The following is a 25,507-nucleotide window of genomic DNA, read 5'->3' as shown; positions in this document are numbered from 1 at the left end:
GGGTTCCTTCATACTACTTAGTTTTTACTTCTTAGTTATTATTTGTCTGAATGAAATCCAGTACAAAAAGTCAGAACGAATTTTTCTTGGTTGCGTCTATTTGCTTTCCCCTCAAGAAGGGGAGCACCATGGAGTGTGTGTTATTTTCAAGCATGTTTTGATTATGTGTGATAGTACAAAAAATTAATACTGATGTTTTGTCCTTGTCATGCTCAGGAGAAGTGTTTGACTACCTAGTTGCACATGGAAGAATGAAAGAGAAAGAGGCTCGTTCAAAATTCAGGCAGGTATGAAATTAGTGTCCATTCATTTTTGTTGTTTCTTTTTATGTTGCTTTCAGATAGACATGAGTGTGAGCAAACTTCTTTTACTTAACAAAAATTTTTTTATAATGTTTATTAAAGCTGCAGTGGAAAAAAATCCCAGAAGAGAAAAATATCTGCTTCTTATATACTGTCTAAAGATAGTAAAATTGTTTTACATTTTCTTTTAGTCAGTTTTCCTAAGAGTCACTTTTTTTATTGTGACTCACTTGAGGTTTAAATCCTTTTCTGAATATTTTAGAATTTTACAGCTGTTCTATCTAGAGATGTTGATACGATGACAGGTACTGCTGTGTAATGTGACTGTTTCGTATGAAGGCTATTCTGTAATAGGCTTTTATATTCTTATTACAGACTTTCTCATCTTAATCCTTTTCTTACTCTGGTTTTAGTGATTGTTTTGGAAAAGCTTTAATCAGATAAATATATCAAGTTTGGTGTTTTTCAGAATTAAGTTATGTAATTAACATTTAAAGAAACTGCTCTTTCTATTTCTGACTTGGGTTATGTTGTATATGTGAAAGACATGAAAATGTCAAATGAGTTGTTCTGCTAGGGATGAATTGCAAAGATACGCAGTTGATATTTTAGAAGATAAATTCTGAGCTGATGTATCTGGCTACTGTCTTGAAGGGTGGATTAATTTCCTTTCAATAGTTATTGCCATTGGGTGATTTGCATTTTAAAAATATTGTTCTCCAGTTACCTTGAATGGTATGTATAAAACTTTTTAGTATGAAAATGAGCTGCTTATAGGGACTTTCTGGTTTTACTATCTAAGCCTTAATGAAAGAAACTTAGATGAATATTTTTTAAGATAAACACTTTATTCATTTCTTACGTTCTAATGAATCATATCAGGAAGCAAAATTACTAAATTATATGCAAAAACATAAGTGAAGTTGAAATAAAATATTTCACTGATCATCTTGGTGTTTCAGATTGTATCTGCTGTACAGTATTGTCATCAAAAATGCATAGTTCATCGTGATCTTAAGGTAGGTTGTTACTTCTTTTATTTTTGCTGCCTATTATACAGACTTAATTTCATTCTGTGTATTAGTCCTTGCCACTGCCTATGAATACCTCAAACATGTGAATGAAGGAACTCTATCACTTGTATTTCATTCTCAATTTCCTGAAGCGCAAAAATAATGTAGCTTGCCTCTTGGAACAGGGAAGAGACAAGAATAGAACGTGTGTTACTTTCATTCCAGTTTTGGCTTTAAGAAAAAGACATACTCTCCAGAGAATTATACCTGCTGTGATGCTGGTATCTACACAGTGAAGCTGCAGAAGATCAATTGATACCAGCCATCACTACTTATTTAAAATATTTCCAGTTAAGTTGTATTGCAAGGATATATAAAACACTCTTTCCTCAGTGATTTATAAGAAATACATTAAGTTTTTAATCTCTTTGAGTTTCTGGTGTGTATTCTAGTGTTTAATTTGGACAGGAAAATCAATAAAAGGTAAACAGAAATTAGTTGTGGGGGGTTTTTTTAATATATGTTTTCATTTATGTATCTGTGTAAGCCACCAGACCATATGAAGAGTTAAGCAAATTCAGGTACAACCTAAGCCTTGCCTGAGGTTGTCTTCATGTCAAGTTTAGGTATCATGAGACTTGGACATCATCCTCACCCACTTAAAAGCTGTCTTGTGCTATTGCTTTGATGTCTTTGAAAATTTACAAAGAAAACACTGGTGTTGATTCTTTCTTACTAATGTATCTGGATACTTGTGAAAAGCTAAGGTTGAAAAATTCCTAAGGGTTTTTCTTCACCAGTATCTTTTGTCTTATCTTATAATGCACTGCAGCACACTTTCAGTCCCATTTCTACAAATCTGTTCCCTGATACCTGCAAATCTCCCAGCTCCTGCATGTGCACATGAGGATGGATAACAACTAAATACATCCATTTCTGCTGAGTTGTCCCTGCCCCAGGAGTGTTGGCATCTGATGGTGGAGGTGCCTGCCCAGCACTCTGAAGTCGGAGTGCAAGGAAGAAAAAAAGAATTGGATCTTGCCGAAATCTTGATTTAAAAAAATTCCTCTGTATCTTGCCTGATGGTTTGGAACCTGTCAATGTTTTGTCAAGCTCCCTGGAGATTACTGCAGCCACTTCCATTGAACTTTGCCGAAGGGACCTCTTGGGCAGCCAGCACAAGCCCTTCCCTAGTTCTCTAGGTTGGCTGGTAGTAGGGAGCCAGCCATTTCCTCATGCTTATCTAGCTCTGGCTCCCTCAGCCCCGCTGTGTGACTGAATCTTGCCTCATTAACCCCTGCAGTTACTCAGCATCCCGTGTCTTGCACTTTCTCCCAGAGCCCCTTAGAGCCTCCACCTCTCTTCCATTTCTTAGTTCCATAGCCCACACAGCTCACAGGCCGTGCTCTCAAGCCTATGCTAAACAGCTTTGCAGTATTCACACAGGAACTACATGCAACAAGGAGTCTGCTGCTGATCTCTTTCCTATTTGCAAGGCAGCCAGGCAGGCTCCAAAATAACTTTTATTTTATTTTTTTCTCTGTCTTCTCTTGGCTGGACTTACGCTAGACTCATTTGAAAAGTTCAGAGTAAAGTGTGATTGAGAGCCAGTCAGACTAGCTGATGAAAAATATATTTTCCAGAGGAAAAAAGGCTAAATGTGTGGCTTTGAGGAGGTGTTTCTGCTTCATCTCTTCTTTCCAAGTGATATGACATCTCTGTCTCATTTAAAACTCTTCTCATGGAGCTGTGGAGAAGGAAAAGCAACTTTAAAGTGGTGTCTGCCTTCTCATCTGCTTCTGTTGACTCTCTAGGATATTAGCACTTTGAGCAATTGATATTGCAGCACAACAAGACAGAGATCTTGCACCACTTTGGATATTTTTGATAAGACTTTTTGGTTTTAATAACTGGGTAAACTCTATTATTTACAAGTTTTTTCAGACTAAACTGGAGAGATGTGGAAGAAAATATGTGAGTTTGTCCAGGCTATTCTGGTTGAAAAATTGTCTCCTTTTTACTTCGTAATTATAAACAATTTGTTTTGAGAGGGCTGTAACCAGTTCCAGTTTTGCTCATCCTGTGATGTACAGAACTTACCTTTTCAGGTCCTAGTTTTTGCTCTGAACATGTAATCAAAAAGAGCATCGTCTTTCTATTTGGCATATTAAAAAGATCTTTTGGTGTTTTTGTTTGAAGTAAGGAACCTGTAAGCGTGGGGCACTTGGGTAGCAGAGTACCGTTGAACTAGGAGGACAATTGTAATCACAGAGCAGCTGCACTGACAGTACTGTTTTCACCACAAGGAAAATGAAGTCTTTGTGAAGTAGTGTAGAAAGCTGTCAGCTCTGGAAAACAGCTCTGTGAGTCTGTCTGCTGGAACCAGCTGGGATTACATGTCATGAATTGGAAAAATAAAATATTTTCCAGGATAGAGTTTGTAAAAATGGGCTGTATTTTACTCCTGATAAAGGCTAAATTCTGTTGTGCAGCTATTGGTTTGATATACTGGTAGTTAATAGTCTGCTGTTCTGTTCACAGAGTGTAAGTGAAATTATTAGAAATAAGCTCAAACAAACCCAGACAAAATCATGTTTACCCTTTTAATCAAATCTGCTGACAATTAGATTGCTGCTTCTCTGATTGTGAGCCAAAACATTTTTGTATTTTCTGGGCTCAGTTCTGAGCACAGCATCTGATGAGAGATGTCTCTTTGCTGTGTAGCTATTGTTTGGCAATAAGGTGAACCCTCTAGTCTGGTTAACATCTGGCCTCCTGTTGAAAAAGTATGATTTGTGCTCTGCTTGATGCTGTCTTGTGTTGCTGACACCCAGTTAGATAAATAAACATTACCCAGTTCTGCTGCACTCCTTGCACAGCAGTCTTGCATTTTGAAATCAATATATTCCCCCAATAATGTATTAGTATTTCTGTAACTTCACCCTTTTAGTCTTTTTACCTACCTGTGATGCTAAATATAAGATACTGTTTACTAACTCTGCAGGTACCTGTACACTTGCATCTGTGTATGTATGGTGCATTGCATTCACAATTGCTGCACAGGCATTAATCTTAGATGTATAGAATATGTCCTGTGTGAAAAGAATTAAATACTTGAGTCCTGACACCCTGGTGTGGCTGTTGCTGAAGCAAGCACTAATAATAAGAAGGAGAGGATTTTTTTGTACAGAATGCTAAAGTACAGCGTGTAGCTTGAAGTGTTTCATCTTACAAGCAGAAGGTATCTTTTTCTTAAGTCTTAAATTCCTTCTAACATTTACTCTGCCATAATGGTAGATGATGTCTAGGATTCGGTTTACTCTCCTTGGCATCAGAAATTGGCATGAACCTGTCAAAAGCTTCAGCTGCTATTCTGAGATGTCTAGATACTTCACTCTAAAGCTGAACTAAGTTATTTCTTCCAGAATATAAAATGTTCATAGTTGATTGACCAGCTGACCTTTAATTTTGTTTAGCTGCTTTTAATAGTTATATTTTCATGAGTAAACATTCCTGATTTTCAGTCTTTGTAATATGTATGGGGCATTAGTTTCTTTTATTCTGCAAGAAAGAGGCAGATGGTGAACTGTTTTAGAGAAAACATTTTTGTATTTATTGATAAATTATATATTGCACTATATATATATATATATTTACTTAATCTGATATAAAAATTGTCCTCTTTCTCTTTTATTTTCCTCTTAGGCAGAAAACCTTCTACTTGATTCAGATATGAACATTAAAATTGCAGACTTTGGGTTTAGTAACGAGTTCACAGTTGGTAATAAACTGGACACGTTTTGTGGCAGCCCGCCTTATGCTGCTCCTGAACTTTTCCAAGGAAAGAAATACGATGGCCCTGAAGTGGATGTGTGGAGCCTTGGGGTGATTTTGTATACACTAGTGAGCGGATCACTGCCATTTGATGGTCAGAATCTAAAGGTACAGTTACAGTATGAATGCTTGGCTTCTGCTGGCTTTAAATTTTCTATGTCATTAGGAGCTCATCTTTAAAAACTCTGATTTTACAGGAACTGAGGGAGCGCGTGCTGAGGGGGAAGTACCGCATTCCATTCTATATGTCCACAGACTGTGAAAATCTACTGAAGAAGCTACTAGTACTGAATCCAATAAAACGAGGCAGCTTGGAAGTAAGTAATTTTGTCTTGGAAAAAGGGGACTCAAGAATAAAATACATACAGCAGTTGCTTGAGAATTCTTAATTTTTCAGGAGAGATACTTTTTTCTTGTTTTAAGGGCCCAAAAATCTTGTTAAAACAAAAGAGGCGATGTTCCAGAAACAGTGCAGCTTGAAAATAGAAAGTGTTAATCAATGAAAACCTAACCTTAATTGCAGCTGATTAACAACTAAAATAAGAGCATTTCAAAGTGCGAACTGTTCCCACTTGTTTCAGTCAGATAATGGAGCTAGTTCAAAATCTGTAGAAAGCAGGACAAGATTGTAAATATCTTCCATATATATATATATATATATATATATATATATATAAAAAAAAAAAAAAAACAAGACTAGCAACCAGCAGCAGGCAATACCATTAGCTTTTTCATGACTTCTTAAAAAGGCTAGGTGGAAGAAGAATTAATTATGGAAAAGAGTCTGGAGTTTGTTCTAGTGCTGTAATACATGTAAACACTACAAATTCTGTGAATGGTAAGCTAATGATGGCTAGTTATTTCTGTTTGAGCCTTTCTTCTCCCTCTTCTGGTAGTTTTCTTTCTGAGTAGCTGGAAATTTTATATATACAATAATTCCTGCTGTGTCCCTCAGGTAAAATCTATTTTGAGGATTCCTAATGAGTTATGACTGTAGTTGTTAGTAAATTAGGTTTTCTTTTCATGTGATTCGGAAAAGATCTGTGCACAACTTGTAAGTTGTGTAAAAGCTTCCGTGTTTTTTAAGGGGCTGTTTTGTTCAAGATTGATGTCTTGGATAATACTTGATGCATGGGTGATATTTAACAAATAATAGGTGTAGAGTTCACTTCAAAAGCTGCCTGGTTCTATTGTATGAATTCTTAACCAGAGAGGGATTTTTAAAATAACATCCATTTACCATAGAGATGAAAGTAGAGCAGAAGATAAATAGAATACTTTTAAAATAGTATTGGCATGAGTTAATCACTAGTGACTTTTGTTTCATCTTTCTACACTTGTGCAGCAATGGATGTGTTCCAGAGAATAAATCCCATTTAAGCAGCTTTTTGTTTGTAGTGGCATGACTTACACTTCCTGGCATGGAGGCTACCTGTGCAAGGAAGAATGCACTCACTGAGCTCTGTCTGCATGCAACTCATTCTGAGCTGATGCTGGTTTATGGCTTTTTATAAATAGTTTTAAGTTGAATAAATCTCTATTAAAGAGACTAGTGAATGATGGCGTCTGCTTTACTGATATGTGCTCATTATGTTCTGTGATTACTGTCTAAAGAACATAATGGTAAGAGTGTAGTCACTTCAAAGATCACAGTTTACATATGTCATATTTAGGTTTTAGGGAAATAGTTTTTTCTTTTATTGGATTTTCCTCTGGATTTTCAGCAGTTTCTCTTCAAATCTATTTTCACTTTCATTCTAGGTATTGTAGTGTTACCCAGTTTTTGTAAAATTCCTTCCTGGCCCTGGAGAAAGGTGTTGGATAGCAGCCTCACTGAAGGGATAAGGCAGTCAGATTGTGTGGAATAGAGAAAGTAAATGTTATGTGTGACCAAGGTCTTGAGCCAGTCCCAAAATACTGATATCAGGCATTGATCAGTATGCTAACCTGAGGGGTAGAGAGGCGTCACAACCATTTTTGTCAAAGGAATATTCCTGAAATCACATTTGCTGAATTAAAAATTGTGGCATGTGGTTTGGAAAGAAATTTCTGTCTGAACACTTCTAAAAATACATGTTTAGAATGAAAGTATAAATGCTTTGGAAGCTTCTACAAGTGGAAAAATAATGTCATCTTAGGTGGGGGGGATTTTTTTTGTGCTTTGCCTTCTGAATATTTGCTCAATCCAAGCCGTACAGCTTCTCAATTCCCATGCATGATTTTAGCAGACCATCCAAAAGGATGTTTGTCAGTGCCATCAGCATCAAAGCTGAGATCCACAGAGGACCAGCACCATATGGGTTAGGTATAGCACTTGTCCTCTGGTAAGGACCAGGCAAATCTTTATTAAAATGCTTCCTCTCAACTTTTTCATGGTTGCACCTGAGAAGAAACATTTTCAAAATAAGAGAATGTTGTTATAAACCAGTAAATCTTCCCAGGAAGAGATGGGAAAAATATACTGTCATAAAATACTTCTTAACTGTCAGGTTTTCAACAAATTCCTCTTTCCCTCTGCCCCAGTCATGAATTCTTTTGCATAGTGTTGCTCTGAAATTTCTCCAGAGCAGATTTATGCTTACAGAGTATAATAAAGCAAAATAATTTTGACACAGACGGGACTTGAGCCCGACCAGATTTTTATTAGGTAGTTTTCCTGGAAATTGAGAGAAAACTCATCAATAATATCTAATTGGTTGAAATTTAGTTTGGATTGATGTTTAAGAAGTACAGTTTGAGTCAGATTTCTAAATACCCTCACCAAGGCTGCTACTCATTAATCAGCTGACTGAAAGCCCAGCAGAACTTACACAAATGTAGTATTGATCCTGGAATTGGATTGTTTGTGTCGCTTCAGAATGCTTAATTGTAAGAGCCTGTTGAAGAGTTGTACAATAACTCAGTGTGCCTCTGAGATCATGTATTTAAAAGGCAGAAGCTAGCAGAAATGTAGATGGAAACAGAAAGCAGATTACATTGAACTCTAGATCCACCTACTGAGGAGACATGAAAAACTGTTAGTGGGAATTTCCAGGCTTGCTGGTTCATTCAAGAAGGATAAAGAAAAGGGAGGTAGAATTTGAGCAGTGGTTTCTATCATCCACTTCATCGTGCTTAAACTTCAGATTTATTTAACAGTATCTTTACAAAATTATGATTGCAGAGAGTGCATAGTACGCTTTGGGGAGTCTCTTCTGTTCCTGCAAGACTACAAATACATAACCCAAGTCTGTTGTCAAGTAGACTTATGCTCTATATGTCAGAAATACAGTATAGCAGTATGTGTTCACCATCCCTCCCTCTTTATCCCCTCAAAAGCCAAAAAATCAGTTCCATTATAGAAAAAATCTTTAGGTGTTATTGTCAGCAAAATGTTAATTGGCACAAAGTTCTGTATTGTTCTTGTAAGGGTACAAATTACAGGGTCTGTAATTTGACAGCAGCACTACATACAAAGAATTTGGTTATATCAATGGAAAATTGAGTCTTCGGCTCTTTGTGAGAAATAACTTAATTTAGTGTTTGTGAGGCAGATTTGGAGCCTGTGGGAAACTTGACTTGCTGGCATTTGTTTTGTTCTTGTGTCCATGTAGTGAGCAGTATTAGCACCTGCCCCTGAAGAGACACGCGTGCCAGTTGCTGTAGGAGGAAAAATTATTTTAGCTGTTTGAAGATGAATATGCTCTTAAAGGAAAAATTGTGATGGTTAGGGATTTTGGGCAATCAATCTTGAAGGCCTACAAACAGATCCAGGCCACAGCAGAAGGAAATTTTCCGAAGAAGGCAGGAGAAACTTTTGAAGTAAATAACTGCATGTTATAGCGTTAAGAGGCATTTGTCCCTCCAGCCAAACATATTTAGGTCAAGTGCAGTGAACAGATCCATAGGAAAAAATGACCAGTTGGCATCGTGATCTTGAAACTAATGACTGTAGGAAGCATCAGCACTTTACTGAATTATACCTTAGTTTTTAAACACTTCCTTTGCTATTATTCAAAGGAGCTCTTTATCATGATAGAGCTGGTATTGCATTAGCATCTTAGGATGTTAACCAAGAAGAGCACATGGAAGCGATGGAACAAAATGAAGGATTCTGTTTTTCAGTGGTTTTTTCTGGTATTTTAGTCAGGGTGGTTGTATAGGGAATGGTAAATAGGAGGAATGAATTTATGGGAGCATAAGGATGTGGAAGATAAAAGAAAAATAAGACATGAGGAGAAAAGGTATGAGGGAAAGAGCAAGCAGCATTCAGATTATTGTGAACTTTAAATTGCTTTTCATCAGATAAGCTAGCACAAGTGTAATGGGGTATGGTAAAGAGCGTGTTGGCCTAAAGCTCTTTTATTTTCTTAGCAAATCATGAAGGATCGGTGGATGAATGTTGGCCATGAAGAAGAAGAACTAAAGCCATATACTGAGCCTGAACCAGATTTCAATGACACCAAAAGAATAGGTAAGACTTTCAGAAGAAGGGTGTTACATTTGGTGCACACAGGCAGTTTTATCTTGGAAGGCAAACTAAGCTCTTACAAACTTGACCTACAATCTCATCATACAAGTAAAATGCATTCTTTTTATTTAAATGAGAAATTCCATTACAATGGCCTCCTTATGACTACTTTTGTGACTTCACTGAGCTGACATGAATCTTGAAATTTAGTTTGAAGCACAGCAAAAGACAAATAAGACTACAGAATTTAACAGACTGAAAGAGGCAGATTTTCTTATGGAGGCAACACTTCTTGCCCACCGTGGTTAGAGAAAGTAACTGTTTTGGCCCAGTAGCTATTCATAGTTTCTCTTTGCCAGTGCTTTATTTGTTGTTGAATAACATTGAATGTTTTATAAATTAGTTCAGAGTTGTGTAATGTAGTTGGGAGTTTTCAAGACAAAAATAAGAAGGAGAGGAGTTAGTAGCATTTTCTATTTTTGCACAGCAAGAAAACCTCACTGGGTTGATTTGAATCTTAGTTACTTGTAAATTTAAGGCTATTTTTCTGTTTTCACTGTTCTTAAGTTGTCAGTAAACCCAAACACATTCTGCTGATATATCTGGCTCTTTTTACTTTTAGACATTATGGTCACAATGGGCTTTTCAAGAGAAGAAATCCATGAATCTTTAGTAAACCAGAAGTATGATGAAGTCATGGCCACTTACCTGCTTCTAGGTAGAAAACCACCTGAAGTAAGTGCTGTTTACATTTTCTGGTTTGGCCTTTATATGTTGCTGGGTTGAATGCTGTTTTTTTTTTTAATTATTTTGTAACTTTTTTTTTATTGTGATTGATAACTTATTAATGTCTTTCCCTTTTCATATCCTCTTGGATATCTTGCTAGTTCTGATATGAAGAAATAAATTAAATCCTCCAGTATGTTCATGTTTGCTTGTAAATGTGTTGAATTGTTTTTTTAAAAACCTGGCTGTTAATCTGAAGTGTCATGACTTTTAATTGCTGAGTTTTCTTCTTGTCGTGTATGTTTTCAGTTAAAATCTGAAATAGTTAATAACAATTATTTTTCTGGCTACCCAGATGTGACATCCTTTATTTCTCAGAAATATGCTCATCCTTTCTCACTCATATACTGTTTTATAATATATTGAATTATTCAGTAAGTTATTGCATTGTAGTAATTAATAGATTTGTGGCAGAAAATCTTGTGATTGTTTTGGAACTGGAATGATCTGTACATCTTTTAGACCACATGGATTTTTCAAGAAATCAAAGACCGAGGCTTTCTTTTTGAAGGAATTTTTTTCCCTGCTGCTTCGTTGGCCTTCCTTCAGTTCCAAGAAAGTGTGGATCTGATATGTGCATCCTTGAGTGCATTTTCTCACATTTCTGAGCCAGAATTCCCTTCTGATGGCAGAGCATGGAGGGAATTGGTCTAAAATAATTTTGGCTCAAATTGCTTGGAAGAGGGTATTTGTCTTTTCCTCTGCATTTACATAGAACTTAGGCTTCTTAAAGATGAACAAATCAGTGGCTGAGATACAGACTTTATAAAGATGTTTTGAAAGCCAGAAAGGATCCTTTAGTCAGTACTTGCTTTTTTAGTCCTTCTGACTCAGTCCAGTGCATTTTAAAATTGTTCTGGAGCTATGAATGCTCTTAGGATTAAAAATAAAATTTAAAAAGTCAGGGAAAACCACTCTATGGCTTTGGTTTTAAAATAGCACCATTTTTGTTTCTGTCATGATCCTTCTAATTTTGTTTTGAGCATTCATTAACTATGTAGGTTTAGCTGTGTGTTTTTAAAGCACATTAAACAGAGATGAAATTATAAAATTAAACTTGAAGAATATTCAATTCTGGATACAATGTTAAATTTTGTAAAGTGCCTTTGATTGGAACTTTTTGCTTTATAATGCTATAGAAGTACCAGTAGTGTTGAATTTTGTTTATGCTTTGAAAACCTGTTTTCCTTGTAGTTTGAAGCAGGTGATTCCTTGTCCAGCAGCAACTTGGGTCAGAGGTCTCGCCCCAGCAGTGACCTCAACAACAGCTCGGTGCAGTCCCCCGCTCACCTGAAGGTCCAGCGGAGCATCTCCACCAACCAGAAACAGCGTCGCTTCAGCGACCACGGTGCGGATGGCATTCCAACAAGTGAACTTACAGACACAGCTCAGTGGGAATGGGCAGGGTTTGTAAGCCTGGCAGGGCCCCCACTCTGTGCATTTGTTGTGCAGCTGATCGGGATGTGTGTCTGTATGAAGGTTTCCGCAGTAAATCTGGATCCGCGCACCTCACAGATTTAGTTCTTTGGACTTGTTACTTGGTTGACTCACTAAATGAGACACTGAGGGTGTTTTGTGCTTAGGAGCTAATGGCAGTTATTGCTCTGGATAACCCCAAGGGCAGCACACCAATTATTTTATCATGACATTTGGCTATGGGGCTGAATTGTTTGCTTCCAAGGAACAACAAATTTATTAAGTATTCAGGAAACATTTTCAGGTGAAAATTATTCTATCAAAAGAGAATACTTATTTGAAACATTAAATGAAAGATTATTTTTTCCCTTAGTTGTCAAATTGCTATAAACATTTCTAAAATGTTTTGCCCTTTTCTCTGCCTAATTTACATTACTGTTTCCTGCATTTTGTTAGCTGATATGATTTTATTTCAAAGGAATGTAAAAGTCTGCTGATGGAGGTGTTTTCCCAAAACATTTTAAAGAATGATGAGGGGAAAATAAGTGTGTTATTTTTCAAGTATAGACATGCTTGTAAACAAAGTAGGCCTAGGGTTTTCAGGGGAAAATAATATTTCATAGTATTTAGAAGAAAAGGTATACAGAAAAAAGTACTAAAATATTTGAAAAATATATTTTAATTCCTTTTTTCATAATCCTGTACAAATTGCATGGATTTAAAATGATAATTTAAATGCTCTTCTAGGTTTTACATATTGATGTGAAATAGGAAGTAATTCTGAACTGCAAATTGGAATTGAAGAGAGAGTAGGTAAAAAGATCACAGCTTGATTTAGTAGGTTGGTCTGTGTGCTGAGTTTGCCGTCTGAGTTGTTCAAATGCTTTTTTTGGACTCAGGGAATTATATTTAGGCTACTTTGGCCAAGAAAAATGCAGTGATTATTTTTAGGTATTTATTAATTCTATTTTTATTTGGCAGTTGGCCCCTCAATTCCTCCTGCTGTGTCATACACAAAAAGGTCTCAGGCAAACAGTGTGGAAAGTGAGCAGAAAGAGGACTGGGACAAGGATGTCTCACGCAAACACGGCAGCACTACAGTAGGATCCAAAGGAGAGATGGCTGCAAGTCCACTTGTGGGTCCAGAAAGAAAGAAGTCAAGTGCAGTTACCAGTGTGAGTTGGGTGTGCTTTTGGCTTGTTATATTTATTTTTCCCTATTTAAACAAAATGTGCAGCACAAGATTACTATAGACATAATGGGTACTGAATAAGCCACTAAGTCTATTTCTGGTAACTTTTACTGGCAGACAGAAATAGGCTACAGTAGACGCCTTTTAAAATAAACCTTTCCCTTCCCCCTCAACTTTACTTTTTCTAACACTAACATAACAGTAAACATGAGAATGTCTGCACTTGGGCAAACTTCAGTTTCTGTCAAGAAAAATACTGGATATTTAAGGAAAGAACATGAGAATGGAGCCAACATGGGGTACTCTTTTTCTGGTTTCTAATGTTTGTCTGTCTACAGAGGAAGTCAAGGGACTTCTGATTTAGGGATTTCATCTGATTAATCCTACATAATACCTCTCTTGAACTTTCTCTGTAAATTTGGTTGTTGGGTTCTCTAAAACCACCTGATTTTGAGCTTCAAAAATGGAGTGAGATGAGTTGGAACAACCCACTTGTTCCCTGGTGCATGTGCCTGCTAATGTGATTTACAACCTGGTTGTTGTATTAAGGAACTGAACTAAGAAATGAATAATTTCTTAATGCTTCTGTTACAATATTCTCAGTTCTGTAAACTGCTATCATATTACTGCCTCAAACACCTTTGTTCCAAATTGGAGAGTCTGTCTCTTCTACTGTGAAAGCATCTACTTGGCCTTTTGGTAATTCATGTGCAGTAGGATTGATGTTTAGGGTTCACAGTGAAAAAATTTAAACACTGCATGGTGTTTAAACAGCTACTTAGGAGCAGGAGTTCATGTGAGGAGAAAAAAATATGCATGAATCATGATTTAAGATTCAAGTATACTTTGTGCTATTAAGGAGACATGGTCTATTAAATACAAAAACTCTTGCCATCTTTTAGTACACTTGACTGGCAGCAGGAATTCTCATTGTCCTTTGAGATTTGGTGTGCTTCCATCTTGGATGTTCTGGAAAGATGATGTGCATTTCTATTAGGATTTTCTGAAAGCAAAATAAATGCTGAAGTTCATTTAACTCCTAATGTTCTGCAGGCTGTGTCTGCTATACATCTGCACGCGCTTCAATTTTTTTTTTTTTTTTTTTTATTTTAAATAGGGTTGTTGTCTCTCCACCCCTGCAAAAATCTTTGAAATTATGGTTGTGTGGATTGCATGCAGGAACTTTGAGTCTTCTAAGATTAGATTTCATATCTGAGCTTTTCCAAAATGTCTTGCCCCAAAGCTGATTAGAGTAATGTGTGGTACAAGCTGATATGTCACAAGCATTTCTCTGCTTAGTGAGAACTAATTAAATGGAGTATCTTTGCTGTGAAGAATGAGAAATTTATTTACTTGCTAATGGCAACTTCAATATTTGTGCATTTTTAGCTCTGTTACTATACTGGGGACTTTGAAAGGCTTTGTGATGGGCATGATTAGGGAATATTGGTGTCTGATATTACAACAGTAGTTCAAGGTTGAACAGCTTACCCAGATAGTGAGTACTTTGTTTAAAACTCAAACATTTAAAGTGAAAAAAAACTAATGTGGATAGTTTAAACATACTTTTGTGTAACTTTGAGGGTAACGTGATGTTACCTTCAGAAAGGCAGAATTTCTTGAAAACATATTTATGACCATCAGTCATATTTGTGTGACTCAGGGGAGTTGACTTTCAGAAACAGTTATTGCAGTTGTTAATCTTCCTTACAGTTGGCTGTAAAGCAGTTTATTAAGTGATCTTTGTGGGTTCATATTAATGCTGAAAAGCTGCAGGTGAGAGAGACCTAAACATAGTAAATCTTGCAGAGTTTGTGATGTCCTACAGTACCTGAGTCTGGGCTATTTGAAATCATTTGCCAGCAGGTATCAGAATGTAATGTTGGCACAGCGCAACCTCCCCCACCCCAAATTCAGTATGTAGTGTATTGAAAATGAGAATTGTATGTCATGTACTAAAGCTAAGCCTTCAGTAGCTAACCTGTGCTTGGTCGGGATGGAAGAGTACGTTTGTGCTTATTTTAGGAAGTCTGTCCAAATTGAAATTAGCAACAGAAAAAAATACCATCAGTATTTTTGCAACAAGAAGTGTTTGTCATGTTATTTGCATCATAATTTCTGGGTTGACTGACATAGATTGATAGTATTTCCCTTTTCCTCTTGAAAGCTCTTTTGACGGGGGCAACAAACCAGAGTGCTTGTTGGAAAATTATGCTGTGCAGGAAAACCTTTCATTCAGCCATAGGTGTGTTCTCTAGGATCCCAGTTTATTTGATCCCAGGGACAAACAATACAGGAATACAGTATGTGGGAATTGCATAATAATACTTAGTAGTGTGTGTCAGCAAAATTACACTTCCTTGTGTTCTGTCAGTGTATTCTCAGTGGTGAAGTAATGAGATGGTGAATGAGCTGTTGGAAAAAACAGCTGATGATATAAGTGATTTGTGTTGACAGAGTGACTTAGTACATTTGAATGCATTAACAATATACATAAGTAGCTGGAACATTGTTTTGATTTGCTTCTTCCAATGCTTAGATTTTTGTCCAATATATATACAGTAGAAAGTATTTAACTTTAATCTTAATCCTCTTCTAGAATAATGTGTTTTCTGGCAGTGGAATGACAAGGAGGAACACTTATGTTTGTGAACGTTCTTCAGATCGCTATTCTGCAATACAGAATGGGAAGGACAACAGGTATTGTTCACCTTTCCTTGTTTATTAGTTTGGGTACAAGAACTGAATCACAATGTGAAATACATAAAGTCCGAGTGAATGTTTTTATCTTCCACTGCTGCTTCTTTAATTGCAATGAATTTTTAAGCTAAATGTGTCAGTCAGCCTTTGCTTCTTTTTATGGGCACATTAATTACTGAGGGTTGTCTTCCAACACAGGAGGAAGTAATTGTGCTAACAACTAATTGCTCAGTGGGCAGTTGTGCTGTGGAGAGCTTCAGATGGATCACTCTGACAGTGTAGCCTGATCCTTTTTAATTTCTCCCCTAACCACTCAAAAAGCTGAAATGGTTAAAATTTGTCAATTGCTTTCAAAAGAAGTTTTTGGCCTAAATAGTATTTTCATAGTGATGGTAACCAGTTTGTGTCTGTTTGTGGGATGACTATGAAGCTGAGTTTAGTATGTTTTGTTGAGTAGTATTGTGTTTAACGCTGCCAGTTAGTCTTTTTTTGAAAATCTTTTGTTCATCCTTAGTGTTATTTAACCCCTGTACTTGACTGAAAAATAAAATACTGGCTTTAATGGAGTGTAATAAAAACTGGATTTTTAAAATTGAGACTCAAATAACAGCTCTTACTCTGATGCTTTTCAAGCTATTCTAATAAAACAGTTACTGTAAAATGAATAAAAAACTCATAGCATGAAGTAGCGTAATCTAGTGAACTAGTTTTCTTTTGTTTTCCATCATAATGTTTGAATTTTTTAATGATGCATAAAATTTTGGAAATAAGAAGTACAGGGTTGTTCATTTACAGTAAAATTATGAGCTGTGGAACATGTGAAAGACAACTATTTAATCAACACTTCAAATTAGTTTTCTGCTTTTTAATGTACTTCCTTAAGGCATTTTAATTTGAAATTATTGGACGGGTGCTTTCAAAAGTGTTTTCCCAAACACTTTTGGTTTTTTGTATATAGTTTCAAGTATTTGAACAAAGGTAGTAAAAATCCTTCTCTGGAAAAAAAACCAAACAGATAACAGATATTTCTTAGATAGACCATTATAATATGTATTACAATGCTTTTCTGATCTGACAAAGGTATTTTTCTTTCAAGAGATTTAATACATAAAATACTGTCAAGAAAAGGGACTTTTCCCGAAGTTTTTCATTTTACAGTTGATTTTTTTATATAGTATTGAAAGATCCCTAATCCTTGTTCCTTTCATGTGTGCAGTGAATATTGTGCTCAGTTCTTGGAGCATATTCTGAAAACTTAAGAAGAATTTTCTTTTGAGTGATATTATTTGCCCTTCCTACAAGATGTTATTTTGCAGTTGAATTTGGATTTGGTGCAGCTGAATGTCTTGTGTCATCGAATTATTCATCTGAAGTCTGTACCTCTTTGCTATTGATATTTAGCTGTGGGACTCCAGTTGCTAATACATTATTAATGCAATTTCACTTATGCTTGTAGAGGCAAAGCTGTGTTTTGCCTTAATTCGTTTGACTTTTGTTTTAAAAATTAATGGCACAATACTTTTGCCACTACTTTCATCTTTCTTGCCACTTAAGGAAGGAAAAATGAAAGTACTGATAGAAGGAACTGTACATTGAAAGGGTTGACCCAGCCCAGCAGCATCTGGAGGACGCTGTCCAGAGGTAGACAATTTGGTCCTTTAAAAACCAGTCACTTCCAAGTGATAATGTGACAGCAGTTCCAGTTGTTTCATGTTTTAGATGTTTGTTTTAACTACAAGTAAGAGTATTCACAAAAGGAAAATCTGTTTAATCAATCTTTGTGAATTTCTTTTTCAGTATTTTTTAATTATGTCCTGGTATTCATTGCAGTCTTTCTTCATTACTTTGAATAATGTGTGTGTAAGCTTTAATTGTGGGAGCAAAGAAAAGGCCTGACTTAACGTATATGGAGAATTCATTTATGGATTAACATAATTTTTTTTGAGTTTTGCATTCTTTACTTTAGCTGACTCAGGTGGCTTGGTTACCCAGTCTTCTGTTTAATTAAGCAGTACTGCTGAGTTCTAAAAGAATAAATTAGTTCTTTTCTCTCTTTTTTGTAAGGGGTTTTACACTAACCTTTCTTTTCCCATTTGTCCATCCCTGCTGCCTTGCTACCATGGAAAAGCCTGACAGAAATGTCTGCAAGCAGCACATCCTCTGCAGGCTCTGCAGTGGCCTCTGTCTCTACACGCCCTCGGCATCAAAAGTCTATGTCCGCCTCTGGTCACCCTATCAAAGTCACACTGCCAACCATCAAAGATGGTACTGAAGCTTACCGACCAAGGTAACAGATTGGTGGGCATTTCTTTTTTGCTGTGCACTTCAGAAGTGCTCTTGTTCAGTTTGTGACAGACATCAAAGTGTTTGTAATCCAGTCAAAACTGCCACATTGCGTTCTGGTTTTAAACAGGAGCTTGCTCGAGTATTGTGGGTATTAAATGATGGTTTAAACCTGATGTTGTGCAGGGCACATGTTTGTATACAGTTAAAGAAATTCCTTGACTGCCTCCCTCCAGAGACTTCTCAGAAACTTAAGTAGTTAAAAATTTGACTACTTTAGATGGGATTGTACAACATAGGCCACCATAAATTGAAATGAAATACTGGAATGTAGACCTTTCTGATTTGTAGATTGCTAAACTCGTTGTTGTCTAAAAGCACCATGGTATAGTTGTTCTTTCTATTAACTGCCTGAATAGTTTTAGACACTTATTTCTGTCAGGTTATGATTTAAGAAATACCATGAAGTTTTTTGGGAGTGCATTAAGGGTATTAATGAACACATTTTTCCAGAAGAATGCTGGGGGCACCTTCAGATCTCGCTACACACTTTTTTAACTTTTTTCCTTTTGTCTTATTATCTGTGTATACTTTTTTCAAGTATATATACATAGTATATCTCAGCTCTAATACCTGAGATAGAAATAAGAGATATTTTCATTGTAAAATCAAACCAAGGATGAATCCTAAGAGCAAATGAGTAGCACATTCAGTTATTTAAAAGAATCAAGAGCAGGGTTTCTTTCCCATCTTTGTGAAACAGTTGTCATGTAGGAGGGCTTTTAGCCTGGTCTTTCTCGTTATTTATGCTTCTGTTTTCCCAGCAGTGCAACTCAGAGAGTGCCTGCTGCCTCCCCATCTGCTCATAGCATCAGCACCAGCACTCCAGACCGGAGCCGCTTTCCGCGGGGCAGCTCCAGCCGCAGCACGTTCCACGGGGAGCAGCTGCGGGAGCGGCGCAACGCCACCTACAACGGCCCGCCTGCCTCGCCCTCCCACGAGACCGGCGCCTTCGCGCACGCCAGGAGAGGGACGTCCACGGGCATCATCAGCAAGATCACCTCCAAGTTCGTTCGCAGGTTGGTACCTCGAGTTTCAGGAGAAAAAAGAATCACAAAAGCCCAGCCTGTAAGCAGGACTTTAATACAAAGTCTTTGACAATTTCCAGTTTAACTCTGAAATAAATATAAATTTAGTTAGAGTGCTGCTTTGTTTGTGTGTTCCTTCCAGAATCTGCCTTGTTTCACTTCTGTGTATATATTGTAACCATTGTTTGACCAGCTCTTCTTCTTTACCTTAAAGGAACAAGAGAAGGCTGGTCAAAAGGGGCTTTTACCCCTGTTTCACAGCTGTGATACAATTAAAGTAAAATCAAATTCATTTAAATATTGAAAAGAGTGACTTCAAAATAAGTAATTATTTTACTTTTTTACTTTTAATTTTACTTTATTTACTTTTTTAATTGGATGCAGTTTGTTGCAAGGATGATATTTACAATCACTTAATTGCTGTGCATAAAAGGGGTACATGTTCACAAGTTATTTCAGGTAATTCTAAAATTTGTGAACAAATGAGAAGTTAGAAGCAGGCAGAAATCTGGAGGTGCAGAAACAATAGTATTTCAGTGTCATACAGCCTGTTTTATTATGTCAGCAGCTTCTTCAAATGTAAGTTCAGGTTTCTGAAAGAAGAAAACCCACACATCGTAGATCTGCATTCATTCCTGTGATGATGCGATCAGTAATAATCCTGTGAGGAGAGGTGCTGGGAAAGGTTTACAAATACATTGTTCAAGATCAAATGACTGTTGACTTAGCAATCATAAGAGCTTTTCCAAAAGGGGACGTAATTTTCATTTTGCCTCTTTCTACCAGTGATTTATCTATGAATTTCACCTGGTGAGCTGATAGTGCATCAGTGTGTGTCTAAGTAATACCTCCTATGAAGACCTAAAAAGAAAAAAAGTGTATGAATTATTTTCTTTTTCCAGAAACCTGAACATACAGGATTGTGATCTTCCATTATTGGTATCTCCAGCACTTATATAGTTGTAAGGAGAGAATTGTTCTCTGATTTTAAAGAGCAAAAAATTATTACAGTGAAGCTAGTCAACTGTTGTCAATGTAGATGTCTTAATAGGAAGAAAGGTATTTTCTGTTGAGTAACTAATCAACTTCAAGAGTACAGGCTGCTTTTTTGTGTTGTAGCTCCTTGTTTTTTGCAAGGAATGGTATCTTGACTTTGTTTTTAAGACTTAGATCAAAGAAATAATGTTTACATTATCTTAAAATAGTAAAATTATATTTTAAGTGATGTGTTTAGAATTAAGATACCCTAAATTTATGTATTTTAAATTTATTTTTATTATAGAAGATTTTATACAATTTCCTAGTATGCTTTTATAATGTTAAAAATATATTTTGTCATGGCCTTGCAGGATGTCTGTTTGTTTTGTTACTGGTGATGGTAGGGGTGTTTTTGTTGTTTTTTTTAAATTTTTTATTTTTAATTTGGGTTGTTTAAGACTTAGTGGCTGGGATTACCTGGGTGGAGGTCCAGGGGGTTATTTTTTTGCTGTTCTTGGAGTTAAATCACATAACTTCTGTATTGTTCAAGAAATAATGGTTTAAAACATATTTTTACTAGAATGTGTCATGAAAAACCTTTTTTACTAATTTTTGACAAGGGTAAATGCCTATTCTGGTAAGTATATAAAATAAATGCCTAATGAGAATGCTTAGTGAATAGGGTATTGAAGTATTTTGAATCAATGGTTTATGTCAAATGATACTTCCCTGATCTTAGTTACTAAAGTATTAGTGTCTTGAAAGTATTACATTAATCAGGTAATTGAAATTAGGAACTAAATATTGGTACAGCAGCACTAGGAACATACTTACGTGGCTTACACAATCTGGGAATTTATTTCAAGTTGCTTCACACTAAAAAGATGTAATATAAAACAGTTCCTTGCAAAGCACAGCTCTAATGCAACAAGTTGAAGATAACATTTAATCCCAAATTCTTCGGTAATCTCATTGAAGTCAGTGTAACAGCTGATTTGCCTAAAGTTAAGCAGATGTTGAAGTAACCTTCCTGAACTGGGCTGCAAACGTTTGGTCTCTCAAACTCTTAGGCACATCGTATTGTTAATTGCTTGAGTGTGCTTAAGCGTGGGCTTGTCTCAAAGTGCTTTCAGGGATACAAAAGGCCTGACCCGCAAGGGTGCAGAGTGGAGCCCCCTGGACCACCTTGACCAACTGCTCCTCGGTGCTTGCTGGAGTTACATGTGGCCATTGCTCTGTCTGCTGTAGGTTCAGAACAACATGTTAATTTTGACATCAATTGGGGAAAAAAAATTTAAACAATTACATGTCAGAGCCAGAAAAAAAACTAAGGTGTCATAAAGGGAAACTAAAATTACAGCTGTGGAAAAAATTCTTTTAAATAGTATTAGGCTTAACATTATTATACTGATTCTTTTTTTTTTCGTCAGTAGCTATTTAACATTGTTCTAGGTGTAGGTTTTCTTAACTTTTATTTTTCACCTTTATCATTGAATCTCAACCTTAACTTTGTTTTGAGGGATCCAAGTGAAGGCGAAGCCAGTGGCAGAACTGACACCTCAAGGTGAGGAGTCACTATTAATACTTCGCTCCTAGGTCTTTCAAATCAAGGGATTTCTTAAAGCCTTTTAAATCAGGATGTAAAAGAGAATAGTGTTTAAGTATTCTGTATTTCAAAAATGTTTTCTCTTTGGGGGGAGGGGGTCTTGTTGAGGTCCTTTTTATCCCTCATTTCTGCTTTCTTGCGAAGTATTTAATACAAAAATTTACGTAAGCGTATTCCTTTGAACAGTAAAACCCCCCTGTAGGAGTTTAACCAATCCTTTAGGCACTTAAAATCATGATTTGACTTACAAATATTTAATGTGTTTACTTTTGGTTTCAGTGGACAGTATAAATACTTTGTGTGTCTGTGTGTATATATGCATCTATTAAATTTTTATTATAGTTACATACTGTGCTCATTACTAAAGCTGCTGCTTGCCATAAGTAAACACCTTATAGTCCCTGAGAAACGAACGTTGCTTGCTCTAAGAGATAAAGCAAGTGACATTCAGACAGAAGGGTTGGTGACTGCCAAATATTGAATTTCTGTGGCAACCACTGTACACAAATGTATAGATGCTTTTTAACAATAAAACATTCTTCATATGCTCATTTTCCAGTATATCTGCTATTTTGCCATGTTTCTGCTTTTGGTGTGCTTAAGCACAGTACATACCTCTTTATTTTTCTGCTTTGTAATGAACAGGCATTGTAGTTTGCATTCATTCTAAACTGGTCACATGCAGAAAGTATTGATTTCGTTTTCAAAACAGAAAGCCTCTATTAAAAATAAATAAAGAGTACTTTCTTACCCAGATACACTGTATATAATGCACAATGCATTTATCTAAGTTAGCCCTTTTCAATTCAGAGTCTCTTAGCTGTCAAATTCTTGGTTATGGAAAGGGAAAAGAGACTGAGTGTTCAAATTAAGCGTAAAGTTGCTTTCAGCTCTTGCTTTCATTCTCTAGCTTTCTCTGCTTTTTGTCATCCTACAGTGTCTGTTTTGGGCTAAAAAGTCATTTGAGATCTTATCCCTGCTCTATCTCTTAATATCAGTGTGGTTCTCTGGGGGTCACACAAAGTTGAATTAAAAATGCTTATTTTGACTCCTCTCTGAATAATGATGACAGTGTATAGACTTGAAATGAGAGCAGCACCTTTCCCCAGTGATGGATGGGGAGGCCTCAGCATCAGGAGCACCCTGGGGCAAGAGCAGATAACAGCTGACTGTGGAATTACTTTAAAATAATTAGTGCTGGTTCTCAAAATGTTTTCTGCAGTGGAACAAGTAATCTATTTGATAAGGTAGCATCAGACTAAGAGCATTAATTGGAAATTGCTCCCTTGCAATTTTGTCCTTTATCAAATAAAATAGTTTGTCTGTATTTGTAAAATACACATTGCTGTTTCTTACTTGTAAAAGCTGCTGGCCATGTACTCAAATGGTGACCAACAGGCTGTTCACAACCAAATTACAGTCCAAAATCTGCCTCATCAGTTAAAATAAAACATGTTATTATAAGGTCTTTTGACACAGAGAGAGGTCAAAAATCTAAACAAATGCAAAAGGGTTTGGGGGGGGGAGGCAGAATAGAAGGGAGGGAATTAATTAAAGACTTGTGAATTGCAGGGTGGGATTTCTTCCTCTGCTGCTTTTACCGTATGATTTCTGCTTCAGGATTGTGTCCCTCAACTTCAGTTTTGTTGGTGTATGGCATGCTCCAGATCATTAAATCAGCAGAACTTCAGTCATGCTTTTACATAGATTCCACTTTTTTTGGAGCAGTATGGAGTAACGTGTGTCTGCTGCAGTTCCCATTGCATATGTTGTCATCAGAACATTGTGGAGCAGGGGTTTCCAAACTTGCTTTGCTGCGTGCCACTACAGTGGCACAGTGCTGTGCTGAGCACACGCACGCAGCATGTGGGGCAGGGCTGTTCCAGCAGCGTTCATCCACTCTCTGAATTAGCCTTCCCTGACTCGTGGCATCTCAATGGCAGTTTAGAAACCCCTGTTCAAGAACTGTATTTCTCTTCTCTTTCTCAGCTACACTGCTCTGGTTTTGACTTTGCTCTGTGTCACTTGTTCCAGGAGTGTTTCTGGAGAGCCTAAGGACAGAGAGAAGGAGGATAGCAAAGATTCGAAGCCACGCTCCTTGCGCTTCACGTGGAGTATGAAGACCACAAGTTCTATGGACCCAAACGATATGATGAGAGAGATTCGGAAAGTGTTAGATGCCAATAACTGTGATTATGAACAAAAAGAGAGGTTTTTGCTCTTCTGTGTCCACGGTGATGCACGACAAGACAGCCTTGTTCAGTGGGAGATGGAAGTCTGCAAACTGCCACGATTGTCGCTCAATGGAGTTCGCTTCAAGAGAATATCTGGGACTTCTATTGCATTTAAGAACATTGCATCCAAGATAGCAAACGAGCTTAAGCTGTAAAGAGAACCTAAATTCTTTGGGATCAGGGAAGATTCATACATGATCTACACTTTGAATGTACTGGTTTCGCCTAATGTGATTGGCCTGTGAAACTCCCCATGTAGAAATTGCCCTTATTGCAATAAGGTTATACATAGTTATTCAGAATTGTAAAGTTAAATCCAGTATGACCTATATTAAATAACTGTAGCTAAAGAAGTTATGTTCACATGTACAGGTAAGTATATAGAGCATTCTGTTCATTTTATGTTCATAGAGTTGTATAATAAAAAGATGACTGCTTAAATTCAGATCTTGTATAGTTGTCTAGATTTCTGCACAGAAATGTATGTTTGATGCTTTGAGTTGGAAAAGTTCTTCCCTATCATTTACATTTTTGGTGGGTTTTATAAGTCTTACCTCTACCATGCATTTTTTAAAAAACTTGTGTCCTGAGTCAAATGCACAAACTAGTTTTCACAACTGTAGCATGACCATTTTTAATTATTTAAAAATAGTTCATGAGTTGAACCAAAAGTCGATGAGTAATTGGCTTTTGTTCTACATGAGACTGTTCCTGCTTATCTTTGGCTCTTATCTTTGTTAATGGATAGTGTTTAGTTGAAGAAAAGAGACAAATATGTTTACAGTGTTGGCACTTACAGTTTAGAAACTTTGTTCTGCCTTTGGCCACCTTGGAGCTGTGGGACAACAGAAACCAGGTATAAGTGATTTCTGTCTGCAAATTCCAGTGCTTATTCCCATGGCCCATTAACAAATGTAGCACCAAAATAAAGTACCAGAATAATTTCATTTTAATATCTTGGTATAAAATATCACTTATTTGCTGCCTTCAGAATAATACAAATTCCATTTTATGGAACTCTATTAAGATTGGGACTGTTTAATAGCACAAGATAATCTGAAGTGTTGACCAACTGTGTAAGTTAGTAACACCACCTCAGGAATTAGCTTGGCTTTTGGAACATGTGCCCCCAAAGAATACATGCAATTCCACATAATATTTTACAGCTAAACATACATTGTTTATAATGATAAATTGTTGATTTATGCTTTTGTGGTTGTACAGTTTGTTCCCATGTAACCTGTTTGTGTTTAATATTTTACCAGATTTCTTGTATTTATTCCACATCATTATGCCTGTAATGTGCCGCTTTGTAATTAGGCACTTGCCTACAGAAAAGAAAAAAAAACAGCCCCACATTTTTTTTCCGTCATAATTAATGATTATAAACTATGTAAAACCACTAGTACTGGTACATTTTAATACTTGTTCTTTTGTACTGAATTAACCATAGAGGTTGGTTGTGCAATGTTATTTAATGTCGTAATTACTGTAATATCAACATATGGGCCCCATCTGCACACTCTTGTGAAGAATAGAAAGTTCATTAAGAAATCGTCACTTTAAAAAATAAAAATTAAAAAAAAAAAAAGCTGTGGTAAACTCTGTAACCCTAAGTTAGAAAG

The 25,507-nt window shown here is 36.4% G+C and overlaps 1 protein-coding gene across 4 annotated transcripts in view; it reads left to right on the top strand.

Annotated features, from left to right (window-relative positions):
* Positions 1 to 24,835, top strand: part of MARK1 (microtubule affinity regulating kinase 1) — a 56,560-nt gene extending 31,725 nt beyond the window's left edge. The window contains exons 6-18 of one of the 4 annotated variants that reach the window (XM_058802754.1): positions 217 to 287; positions 1,265 to 1,321; positions 5,021 to 5,257; positions 5,347 to 5,466; positions 9,503 to 9,602; positions 10,222 to 10,334; positions 11,580 to 11,733; positions 12,783 to 12,976; positions 15,593 to 15,693; positions 17,822 to 17,980; positions 18,801 to 19,055; positions 21,562 to 21,606; positions 23,683 to 24,835. In XM_058802754.1, coding sequence (XP_058658737.1) covers positions 217 to 287; positions 1,265 to 1,321; positions 5,021 to 5,257; positions 5,347 to 5,466; positions 9,503 to 9,602; positions 10,222 to 10,334; positions 11,580 to 11,733; positions 12,783 to 12,976; positions 15,593 to 15,693; positions 17,822 to 17,980; positions 18,801 to 19,055; positions 21,562 to 21,606; positions 23,683 to 24,037 — 1,961 coding nt within the window. In that variant the 3' untranslated portion in view covers positions 24,038 to 24,835. The remainder of the gene's footprint in view (positions 1 to 216; positions 288 to 1,264; positions 1,322 to 5,020; positions 5,258 to 5,346; positions 5,467 to 9,502; positions 9,603 to 10,221; positions 10,335 to 11,579; positions 11,734 to 12,782; positions 12,977 to 15,592; positions 15,694 to 17,821; positions 17,981 to 18,800; positions 19,056 to 21,561; positions 21,607 to 23,682) is intronic. The other 3 variants (XM_058802755.1, XM_058802756.1, XM_058802757.1) reach the window with 3 other exon arrangements.
* The last annotated feature ends 672 nt before the right edge of the window (positions 24,836 to 25,507 follow it).

The sequence above is a fragment of the Ammospiza caudacuta genome, chromosome 3, assembly GCF_027887145.1.
Source record: "Ammospiza caudacuta isolate bAmmCau1 chromosome 3, bAmmCau1.pri, whole genome shotgun sequence".
NCBI classification, from domain to species: Eukaryota; Metazoa; Chordata; class Aves; order Passeriformes; family Passerellidae; genus Ammospiza; species Ammospiza caudacuta.
This window is presented reverse-complemented; position numbering and strand designations above follow the sequence as displayed.